We start from the raw sequence: 12,821 nt of genomic DNA on the forward strand, positions 1-12,821 counted from the left end.
GGATTACCAGAGAAAGTAAGGTTTGAGCTGAGGGCTGAGTAACAAAAAGCTAGCCATGAGACTATCTGGAGACTGTTCCAGGAAAAGGGAAATATAAGTGTAATATAAGTAAAGCTCTGTAGTGTGAAAGAGCTGGGCGTCTGAAATACAGAAAGAAGGCCAATATACCTGCTGTGTGGTGAGCAGTCTTCCTAGTCTGTGTTTTCACACAATTCTTACCAGGTAATAAAAGTTTAAGCAGAGTTGAAGACAGTCCTTCAGAGGCATGATTGGTCACAATTTGTCCAAAGTTTTTGTCTCAAACATTTGATCTACAAATTCAAAACGTCAGGCTTTATGACATTTAGATGTGAACATAAAGATCCCATTTACCTAATCTATAGAAATAATGCAAAACAGAGACCACACTGACATGCTTATTGCAGCATTATGTGTAATAACAAATGTAAAATGGAACAACCTAAGTGACCGGCAATAGGGGAGTGAATAAAATTAAGAATTTGTAAAATTTCTGCATTGCTTAAAATTTTCAGTGAGTTTTTTCTTATACTATTTTAAAACACTAATTTAAAAAATTCAACTTCCATTCATGAACTCAGAAATATTGAAAACCGTAGCCCACCTATACATCACACTCATCAGGCAAGGGAGCTATGAGAAAAGTGAGTCTTTTTTGGTAACTCTGGATTTACATGAAGGGAAATGGATCCCAACCTTCTTAAGTTTTTCTCTTTTGAAGTTTACATAACAGATAATTACTCTTCATTATGGAGGTTTTAATATTTATGTAAGACCAAGCTGTAAATGAATCAAATAAAAACCAAAGCTACAGTAGTAAACTGACTCAGTTTGCTTATGCTGCGGATGTATTTGAAGCAAACTTTGTTTCTGCTGTAATTTATAAACTTTTAGAATGATTCTTTAATTTGAAATCAGTCAACCCCATTTAAAGCAGCTGTTTCTTTATACACTTTTCTACCATTTCAATCAGATTTAAATCAAATTTTTGATCCCTGTACGTTCAGACCCTAGTAAATAGGCAATAATAGTTTGCTTTTATTCTAGGAATTGTTCTAAGTCCTTATATGTATCAACTCAATAGCCAACAACTCAAGGGCCCCCAGGTAGGTAATATTATCACCTCCATTTTAGAGATGAAGAAACTGAAACCAACAGATTAATTTACTTGCCCAAGATCAATCTCAACTAGGTCACTGAAATAGGATACAAACACAGGCACCACATCTCCTGACCTTGTGATTTTAATCTCTACTCTTCTTTAGTAAGTTTACAGTGACTAACAAGGCAAAGTACGTAATGTCGGTGCATTTACAGCCTAGTGAGGACATGGGCAACAGGTAACTTAGACTTTGGTGTGATAGATGCATAATAATATTCATCCCAATAGACTATTATAGAGAAAGAGTAGTAATTAAACTCCTTGAGAAAAATGGAAATAAGCTCAGGATTGAAAATAGTGAGAGAATGTGGTGAGATCAGGCTGAAAGAAAAGAATTTAGGATAGTTTAGGAACGTTCTTTATCTCCTGACCTCCAAATGGAGCAGGTGGATTGGAAACATAATGCAAAGATGACATTTCCCCATTTCTTTGCCTCTGCTGTTCCTCTTTTTCTTAAATTCTAACACAACTGCTTCTTTTCCTACAAAACAGAATCCAATTGGTCAGCCCCTTAAACCCCATAAAGAAACCACTTCAGAAGAGGATCTGATACCCACTACCCCTAAAAGAGCAAGACACATTATAAGGTGAAAATTACTTGCTTTTATTTATTGTGAAAACAACTTTATGAAATGATTTGCAATGCAAAACGTGGAAAACTGCTTTGAATAACTAGGACAATAGCTACAGCATGGGAAAACATATGTAAACAAACTTCACTGCCACCAAACTAGACTCTACTAATTTATCTCAGATGGCATCACAGAGTAGCAATGGCAGCTTCTGGTAAAAGGAGAAACAGCAGCAAAGTCCTGCAGTGAAGCTGTGATTAATTACTAAACTGAACTGTTCACTCCACTAATCCTACAACTTCCCTACATTTATCTGTCTATACATTCCTACTTACTACAGGACAAACACCCACCAAAGTGGTTCCAAAAGACAAATGAGATAGAAATTCACAGTTATATTTGTCTGCAAGACAAATCCAATAGAAGGCAGTGGAGGAAATTGGGAACTACTACGAAGTTTTACTATCTAGTCCAGGTGATGAAAACAAAGTTTTTCTTTCAAGGCTGACCACTGTCAGGAATGAAATTAAGTATCAAAACTCTCCTCACTTCTCTAGGAGTGATTCTAGCTCTTCTTGCAAAGAGCTGAGCTGCTCCTTTTCTCGGTCTTCCTTTTGTTTCAGTTCATCCAGCACAGCCTGAAATCTGTTCTTGAGAGCCAGGTTTTCCACTTTCAGGATGAGATCCTCCTGTCGCTTTGCCCTGTCCTGGGTCTCTTGGAGCTTGCCTTTCATGTTATCAATCTGTTTCTGAATTCCCATAACCAGCTGATTAGTTCCCTCGTCTTCTTGGTGGTGTTCATCTGACTCATTTAGCTTGTCCTGTAGCTGCCTTTCCAGATCTTCCTCAGTGTCAATGATGTTTATGTCTTCTTCATCTTGATGCTGTGTCTCATCTTCATCTTCACTGCTGCTGCTAAGGTCATTGAATATCTCCCGAAGCTCATCATGTTCTAATGAGTCACGGCCCTGCCTGTGGCCAGACATTCCTGGGGAAGAGATATCAAGGCCTTGGTTTTCTGCTTCTTTTGTTTCATCTTCAGCAATTATTTCCCAACGGGTACTGACAGCTTCAGCATCTGTGCTCAGCAACCGCTTTACTTCTTTTTCCACATCTGGAGACTCAATATACTTCTTCTTTGCTGTCTTACGGAACCTTCTCTTTCTGACATTTTTTAGAGGCAGAGTAATTCCATGGTTCCATACAAACTTTTTCTCTTTGTCCTTATCCTTTTTCTTGCTTGCTTTGGGATCAGCAGTGGCAACTGGTTCCTCAACAGGAGGATAGAGATCACCGTCAACTGTGGCGACAAGCATCTGAGAGACATCAGCTGTCTTGTAAAAGGTTTTTTTATCAATGGTTTTCAAACTTTCCATAACACATGGCAGATCTACCAATTTTGACGCCAATGGGACCTGGTCCACGCTGACAATTCCATGACGCCCATCAGGGTGTAACTCAATTGTCAGTCTGTCCTTCAGGTTGACATGACCAGACTGTACCGCCCGCCTCACGGTAGAGGCATACTCCAGAGGTAGGCGTAAGATAAACTGGCTCTCTAGTTCGTGAGGAGCATCATCTTTGCTCTTACTCATCTTTCTTTGTGACTCACTTTTTCTCTAATAACCACTTGTTGCACTGAAAAATTTCAGCTATTTCAACAGAAAGACCAGTTCTTTATAAATTCAAGTCTTTAATTACAAACAGTTCTGGATAGAAGAGCAACTAAGCGTCTATTCTGAATTAAGCCCCAAGTCTTTCTAAATATGCTGTAACAATACCAGTCGTTACTGACGCATTGCCTTACGCAGGTCCATTTAAATCTATCAGCTGCAATGCCACGTTCCAACCTCTAGATGCCGCTGCAGGACAACGCAGGGAAAGCAAATGGCGGCTCCCACGGAATGATGTTCGGCACAGAAAGTAAGGCTCAGCAGATACTCCCAATCCACAAACTCTCCCGGAACAAAGATACGCAAAAAGCGGGGCGTAGTGAGCTCTCTTCGCCTCAGGTACTTACAATCCAGTGACGATTATAAGTCCAGTTTCTCCGGACAGGCGCGAGCGGAAAAGGAAGCCATTCAGAGCAAGGTGGCCGGGAGCCGAGCGTCTCCTTCCGAATTCCTTCGTTCTTCCCGGCACTTGGCAAAGCGATCCGCTGATTATCGGTGAAATGGCGGAGGACGGGCAACGCGAAATCTCGCCAACAACCGCAGCTCCAAACGCCAGATTCTGCAACTCCGCAGCTCAGCGGGCCTCCGTCCGTTAACGGCCGACCTAGCCGAGAAAAGACAACTACGTCACCACACGGGACGGGAAGCTGCTGTGAGTCGCAACACGCCTCGGGCGGAAGTACGGGCTTCCCAAGCGCGCGCAGGCGCAACGCCCGAATACGCGCTCCGGCGTGTCTTGTCGTCTCGCGAGAATTTGGCCTTAACGGGATGAAGATTATGTTCCGTAAAGAGCGATTGGCTTAGGGCTTTCCTGTTGGCGCAGCGGTTGGGAGTCCGCTTGCCGATGCAGGCGTCGCGGGTTCGTGCCGCGGAGCGGCTGGTCCCGTGAGCCGTGGCCGCTGGGCCTGCGCGTCTGGAGCCTGTGCTCCCCAGCGGGATAGGCCACAACATTCACAGGCCCGCGTACCGGGAAAAAAAAAAAAAAAAAAGCTGTAGGTTCACAAGTATTTAGAGAAAACGGTTATAAAAAGGACATAGATTGTCCCGTCCGCCTCCGCTCAGCTAGGGCTTTTACCGGATCTCTGTGGGGCCGGATACCTCCTAGGCTTCCGCGTGATTGCCGGAGATAGGGCGTCCGTGCGAAAGTGGTTTTTGTTTCTGGAAATATCTAGGCATCTCCACAGGCTATATTCAATCTGGAGCCGATAAAAAAAACTCATAACTAACCATACCGTGGATTTTAAAGTACCCAAGTCAGTGGAGTGAGGACGTGAAGCCCACTATAATTCTTAGTCTCTGTTTCTTGATTATGAAGATGACTGTAGGGGGCCCGTGACTCGGTCTGTTTCTGTTTTGAAGACCCCGTGAGGGAACAAGGATGATTCCTCTTTTTTTATTTTAGTTCATTTATTTTTTTATACAGCAAGTTCTTATTAGTCATCCATTTTATACATATTAGTGTATACATGTCAATCCCAATCTCCCAGTTCATCCCCGCCCTCCCCTCCCCTGCCACTTCCCCCCCCTTGGTGTCCATACGTTTGTTGTCTGCATCTGTGTCTCAATTTCTGCCCTGCAAACCGGTTCATCTGTACCATTTTTCTAGGTTCCACGTATATGCGTTAATATACGATATTTGTTTTTCTCTTTCTGACTTCACTCTGAAGTCTCTAGATCCATCCACGTCTCTATAGATGACCCAATTTCGTTCCTTTTTATGGCTGAGTAGTGATTCCTCTTTTTAATGTGTTTGACGTAGATATAAATGTAAACAGAGAAGGTCGTGTTCTTCTGGAGGCCCACGTTCATTTAGGACAGTTGGCTGAAAGACGAATAGTCTGATTAAAGTAGAATATAATTGAAGTATTACTTCCTTCTACTCATTTGCCAGTAATTTTTAAATTAGTTTGGAATTTTAAAAAATCCACCTCTACTGTTTGGATAACTTTTCTGCTTGCCTATTCTTTAGGTGGTCAAGTATTCTTCAACATGTATTTATAGTACTTCAGTCTAACTGTGTAACAGTTTCCACTTATTCCTATTCATTTCCATTTACTTATTAATAGGATCAATTTGGTAGACTATCGAGGTCATTAAAATTTCAATTTCTATTCTCTAATATATCAACACCTGCATCTAAGTTTTAGAGAATTCACTTAAAATGTGATTAACATTTAGAAAATTCACTTTATTTCTTTATGTACTTATTGTTTCCCTCACCTAAGACTGGAAGCTCCATGATAATCAGGAGTCTAATATCATGTTCATCTGGTCCCAGTGCCTAGTATCAAAACGTGGGAGATAAAAAATATTTGCTAATTGAATGAAACAATTGATTCATCCACAAAGAACGTAAATACAATCTAAATCCGATAATAATTTGTCAGAAAATACATTCTGTGTCGCCTTAAAATGAGATAGAGCCACTTTATATATACATTTCCTCTCCAGTCACGGACGGTGCCAATTGTTATGAGGCCAGAAGTTTGCAAATAGCGTGTGTGAATGTGACCCCTTTTGTTTCGTACACTGTGCTACCGTGTGCAATTTAAATGGTTTGGTACCAGTCTGGTTTTTTATGTTAAGTTTGAAGGAAAATTATGCTCTTCTACATAACTGTACTTTAGTTCTTTGTTCTGTAATGTGTTGAAGAACGTTAGCTGATGTATATGTAATTTCCAGGATGATCTACTTCCTCTTTTTGAAGAAGTTTTTCCAATGTGCTTGTCCCTTAATTGTACCTGATTTTACTTACTTCATAGATATGAGTTTAGCATGCTAGCCTTTGCATACTGCTTTACTTAACCCTATAAAATGTGAGGCCATGCTTATACGTGAAAATAATCCAAATATTGCTTTGCATTTTAATTGCCTATGAGTTTTATGATGCTCAAATATCTTTTTCACAGAAAATAACTTGAGATAAATTCTGGGCAATTCAGATTTGCCAAAATTATAGTGTAGTTTAGTTATTAAACCTTGAAATGGAAGGTTGTCAGAGTTAATTAAAAGGATCAACTGAAGTGTCCCCTAAAGTATCTACCTCCTTCAATCCTGAAACATATTTTCTGTTTTTGAGTTTAATACATTTTCTGAATGCTATTTTTTGAGGGGTAGTTACACTGATCTTAAAGCTAAGGGCACTGCCACATCACCATTACCTTAATGTCTATTGATAAATCCAGTTGTTGTTCTTGTTGTTTTGACTGGGGAACGGAATTTTATTTATTTATTTTATTTTTGGCTGCATTGGGACTCTGTTGCTGCGCGCCGGCTTTCTCTAGTTGGAGCGAGCTGGGGCTACTCTTCATTGCATTGCGTGAGGTTCTCATTGCGGTGGCTTCTCTTGTTGCAGAGCACGGGCTCTAGGAGCGGGGGCTTCAGTAGTTGCAGCACGCAGGCTCAGTAGTTGTGGCTCATGGGCTTAGTTGCTTTGCGGCATGTGGGATCTTCTCGGACCAGGGCTCGAACCCGTGTCCCCTGCATTGGCAGGCAGATTCTTAACCACTACACTGCCAGGCAAATCCCAGGGAACTGAATTTTTAATTTTGTTTATTTTTTTAACACCTTTATTGGAGTATAATTGCTTTACAATGGTGTGTTAGTTTCTGCTTTATAACAAAGTGAATCAGCTACACGTATACATATATCCCCATATCTCTTCCCTCTTGCATCTTCCTCCCTCCCATCCTCCCTATCCCACCCCTCTAGGTGGACACAAAGCGCCGAGCTGACCTCCCTGTGCTATGCGGCTGCTTCCCACTAGCTATCTATTTTACATTTGGTAGTGTATATATGTCCATGCCACTCTCTCACTTCGTCCCAGCTTCCCCTTCCCCGTGTCCTCAAGTCCATTCTCTATGTAGCAGCTGGTTTCTTAATGATGGTCTTCTTCCTGGCTTGCAGGCTGCAGCCTCCTCACCATGTACATATACATACACCATGTACATATACATACACCATGTATGTATACATACACCATGTATGTATACATGGTGTAAAGAAGCAGCTATGATATTTCTTCCTCTTCTTATAAAGACACTAATCCCATCATAGTCTCCACCCTCATGACTTTATCTAAACCTAATTAGTGCCCAAAGGCCCCTCGTCCTAACACCATCACAGTGGGGGCTAGGGCTTCAATATATGAACTAGGGTAGGGGGTGGGGCACAAATATTCAGTCCATAACACAGATCAATGCGAAAAGATGAAATGTTCAGTTAAAAATGGTTATCCAAAGAGAAAAAGATTAAATTGGGTCTTAATTCAAATGGTTCTAAGACTCAAATGTCAAAAACAAAAACAAAACCCAAAACAACGTTCAAGCTCTTAGTGGAAAATACAGGTTAATGGATTTTAGACCCTTGGGCTAGAAATAATTTCTTTAAAAAGAAATTATTTCTGACCATAGAATAAAAGATTAATACAGTTGTAATAAAATCAAGAAACTTCATTTATCAATAGACATGTTAAAGATGCGAAAAGGTACAAACCAGGAGAGGATACTCACATATACACACTGACAAAGAATTAATATCAAGGATATATAAAGAACTCCTACAAACCAATATAAATAAAAATAACAATAGAAAAATGGTAAAAGATATGAACAAACATTTCACAGAAGAAACATATAACCAATAGATGCACAAAGAGATGTTCTTTTGCTGTAATTAGAGAAATATAGATCAAAACCAAGATCAGGTAGATTTTTTTGTCTGACAGAAATTTAAAAGCCTGACAATGCCAAGTGTTAGAAAGCATGTGGATACAAGAGATTCAGGCCTATATACTGCAAGTGCATGTAAAAATCAGTACAGCTACTTTGCAAAATAGTTGAATATTAGCTAATAAATATAACGATTACTCCTAGATAAATACTTGCTAGTTCCAGAATTTCTATTCCTAGTTATATACCCAAAAGAAATTCTTGTACATTTGCATCAGGAGGTATATATAAGAATGTTTATATTGACAGTGGGCAACAGGAGCAAAAATCAGGAAACAATCAATATGCCTATTAACTGAATGAATAAGCTATGGCATACTCACAAAATGGAATGTTTTACAGTAATCTAAATAAATGAATTACAGGAACACAAGATGACTGGATTTTAAAAATAAATATTAGAGAAAAAAAAGTACCAAAGTATCACATACAGTATTTTACCCTTACCATAAAATTTAAAACAACTAGAAAAATATATATGTGGGAGTAACATATAATACAAAAAAAAATTCAGAGGAGCAAAGAATGATGCACATAGAATTCCGGATGATAATTACCTTGATCTGCTGGGTCCAGGGAGTGGTAGGAGGGACCATTTGTACGATCAGATATATATTACTACCAAGGTCCTGGCATTTGTGGGGAGGACTGTGTTCACAAATTCTTATTACTATTTCGATAGATAACTGCATATATAGATATACAGCTAAATGATACTGGATAGGTAAGTAAATAAACAATGCAGGTCAGGTATGGACTAATGATGACAGTTTATCATAATCCAATTCTGTGAACTTGAGGTCCAACCATATAAAAATAAAACAAAACAGCACATGTGAGAGAATATAAAGCACACAGAATCACCAATGAAGTATTCTTGCCAAAAATGTTTAAGCTCAACCAAGCCTTTAGACCTTCTCTCAAGGAGTGAAAGTCCTGAAACCCAGGAGACTTCCTGCCTAGTTCTTCACACTAACAGACCATAATCAACCTGGAGGAAAAACCCTTGGATATAGTGCAAGGCTCTTACCGACGTGGTTCAGCTTTGACTCCAGATGGAAAAGAGAAGTGGAGAGGCAAGCATAAAAATAGAAGCAGAGAATTAAAAATAAAAAGCAGTGTGTGCTAAAATCCTTAATGCATTACAAAAGACAGTAATGGCTCCGCGGCAGCCTCCGAACGCAGAACCGAAGACTTATCCTGCTGCACGGCCTATAGACACATGAAAAGATGCTCAACATCACTGATTAGTAGATAAATGCAAATCAAAAGTACATTCAGGTACCACCTCACAGCGGTCAGAATGGCCATCATTAAAAAGTCTACAAATAACAAATGCTGGAGAGGGTGTGGAGAAAAGGTAACCCTCTTACACTATAGGGGGGAATATAAATTGTTGCAGCCACTATAAAAAACAGTAGGCAGGTTCCTCAAAAAAGTAAAGCTAGAATTACCATATGATCCTGCAATTCCACTCCTGGTCATACATCCAGACAAAACTACCATTCAAAGAGATACATGCACCCCTAGGTTCACAGGAGCACTAACCACGATAGCCAAGACACGGGATCAACCTAAATGTCAATCAAGAGATGAAGGGATCAAGACGACATGGTGTATATATACATATATAATGGAGTACTACTCAGCCATAAAAAAAGCTGAAATAATGCCATTTGCAGCAACACGGATGGACCAAGAGAGTATCACATTGGCTTGGCCAAAAAGTTCATTCAGGTCTTTCCGTGACATGATACGGAAAACATCTTCCCACTACCACTTCCCAAAACTAAGTGAAGGAAGTCGGAAAGAGAAAGCCAAATACCATATGGTATCACTTACATGTGGAATCTGAAATATGACAAAAAGGAACTCATCTGCACAGACTCAGAGACAAAGAACAGACCAGGGGTTGCCAAGGGGCAGAAGGGCAGGGAACGGATGGATTGGGAGTTTGGGATTAGCATACATAAACTATTACATGGACAGTGGACAAACAAACTAGGTCCTTCTGTATACCACAGGGAACTATAAACAACATCCTGTGATACACTGTAACAGAAAGGAATATGAAAAAGAATCTTTATATAGTAATTCTAAATACTGTGCTGCACAGCAGAAAATTAACACAACATTGTATATCAAATATACTTCATTAAAATAAATTGAAAAAAAACACCACAGTGTGGTATTGGCACAAAAACAGACATATAGATTAATGAACCCCAATAAGGAACCCAGAAAGAAATCCACATACCGACAGTGAATTAATCTGTGATGAAGGAGCAAGTATGTACAATGAAGAAAAGACAGTCTCTTCCGCCAGTGGTATAGGAAAAGATAAACAGCCACATGTAAATCAATGAAGTTAGAACACTCCCTCCCACCGTACCCAAAAATAAAATCAAAATGGCTTAAAGACTTTAATATAAAGACATGACACCATAAAACACCTAGAAGAAATCACAGGCAAAACATCCTCTGACAAAAATCCTAGCAATGCTTTTTTAGATCAGCTGGCCAACAAAAAAGAATTAAAAGCAAAAATAAGCAAACGGGACTAATCAACCTTAGAAGCTCTTCCACAGCAAAGGAAAGCATCAACAAAACAGAACAAAAAAACTACAGAATGAAAGAAAATGTTTTCTATGATGCGACCAACAAGGGTTTAACTTCTAAAATATACAAACAGCACATACAACTCAATACAAACCAACAAACAAACTAAACAACCAATCCAAAAATGGGCAGAAGACTTAGAGATTTATTCAAAGAAGACATCCAGATGGCCAATGGACATATGAAAAATGCTCAGTATTGCTGATTATTAGGGAAATGCAAATCAAAACTACAAAGTGGTATCACCTCACACCACTCAAAATGGCCATCACTAAAAAGCCTCCAAAGAAGAAATGCTGGAGAGGGTGTGACAAAAGGAAACCCTCCTACACTATTGGTGGGAATGTAAATGGGTGTAGCAACTAGAGGAAACAGTAAGCAGTGTCCTCCAAGAAGTTCAAAAAGAGTTACATTATGATCCAGCAATCCTAGTCCTCGGCATATATCCAGAAAAGACTATCATTCTAAGAGATACATGCATCCCTATATTCACAGCAGCACTATTCAAAAGCCAAGAAATGGGAATATCCTAAATGTCAATCAACAGATGAATGGTTCAAGAACATGTGGCACATATATTCAATGGAATATTGCTCAGCCATAAAAGGAAACGAAATTGAAGTATTTGTAACGAGGTGGATGGACCTACAGTCCGTCATACAGAGTGAAGTAAGTCAGAAAGAGAAAGACAAATACCGTATCCTAACACATATATATGTAATTTAAGAAAAAAAAAATGTCATGAAGAACCTAGGGGTAAGACAGGAACAAAGACACACACCTGCTAGAGAATGGACTTGAGGATATGGAGCAGGGAAGGGTAAACTGTGACAACGTGAGAGAGTGGCATGGACATATATACACTACCAAACGTAAAATAGATAGCTAGTGGGAGGCAGCCACATAGCACAGGGAGATCAGCTCAGTGTTTTGTGACCACCTAGAGGGGTGGGATACGGAGGATGGGAGGGAGGGACACGCAAGAGATATGGGAAAATATGTGTATGTATAACTGATTCACTTTGTTATAAAGTAGAAACTAACACACCATTGTAAAGCAATTATACTCCAATAAAGATGTACAATAATAATAACAAAGTAAAATAAAATTGGAAAAAAAGAGAAGATGTGGTACATGTATACAGTGGAGTACTACTCTGCCATAAAAAATAATGCAATAATGCCATTTGCAGCAACCTGGAAGGACCTAGAGATTATCATATTACATGCAGGAAGTCAAAAAGAGAAAGACAAATACCATGTGATATTACTACTACAGGGAATCAGAAATAGGACACAAATGAACTTACCTACATAAGAGAAACAGACTCAAAGACATAGAAAACAGACCTGTGGTAGCCAAGGGGGAGAGGAACTGGGAGAGGGATGGATGGCAAGTTTGGGATTAGCAGATGCAAAGTATTCTATAGAGAATAAATAAACAACAAGGTCCTATTGTACAGCACAGGGAACTACATTCGATATCCTCTGATAAACTGTACTAAAAAAGAATGTGGAAAGTATATATATATATGTAAAACTGAATCACTGTGCCGTACACCAGAAAGCACTGTAAATGAACTATACTTCAATAAAATAAATCAAAAGAAACATAATGTGGTATAGGCAAAAAACAGATACATACATCACTGTAACAGATGAAGGAGCCCAGCACGAAATCCACAGACCAACGGACGATTAATCTTCCATGAAGGAGGCAAGTATATACAATGCGGAAAAGACAGTCTCTTCAGCAAGTGGTACTGGGAATGAGGACAGACACATGAAAATCAATGAATAGACACTCCCTCCCACTTTATACAAAAATAAACTCAAAATGCCTCAAAGACTTAAATGTAAGACCGGACACCATAAAACTCCTAGAACATAGGCAAAACATTCTGTGACATACATTGTAGCAATAATTTCTTAGATCGGTCTCCCAGTGCAAAAGAAATGAAAGCAAATATAAACAAGTGGGACCTAATCATCCTTATATGCTTTTGCATAGCGAAGGAAAGCATCAACAAAACAAAAAGATCACCTT

At 39.3% G+C, this 12,821-nt stretch overlaps 1 protein-coding gene across 1 annotated transcript; it reads right to left on the reverse strand.

Moving 5' to 3' along the window:
- Window positions 1-1,783: 1,783 nt before the first annotated feature.
- Window positions 1,784-4,404, reverse strand: LOC309819646 (transcription initiation factor TFIID subunit 7-like). Its single transcript, XM_082649999.1, has one exon. It carries the CDS (start codon window positions 3,345-3,347, stop codon window positions 2,298-2,300), a length of 1,050 nt encoding a protein of 349 aa, XP_082506125.1. The 5' UTR covers window positions 3,348-4,404; the 3' UTR covers window positions 1,784-2,297.
- Between the last annotated feature and the right edge of the window lie 8,417 nt (window positions 4,405-12,821).

Source organism: Grampus griseus (genome assembly GCF_964374135.1).
Source record: "Grampus griseus genome assembly, chromosome: 3".
Lineage (NCBI taxonomy): Eukaryota > Metazoa > Chordata > Mammalia > Artiodactyla > Delphinidae > Grampus > Grampus griseus.

Bases quoted from the DNA above. Each gene is read 5' to 3' on its own strand.
- LOC309819646 (XM_082649999.1), bottom strand. From the start codon at position 3,347: ATGAGTAAGAGCAAAGATGATGCTCCTCACGAACTAGAGAGCCAGTTT.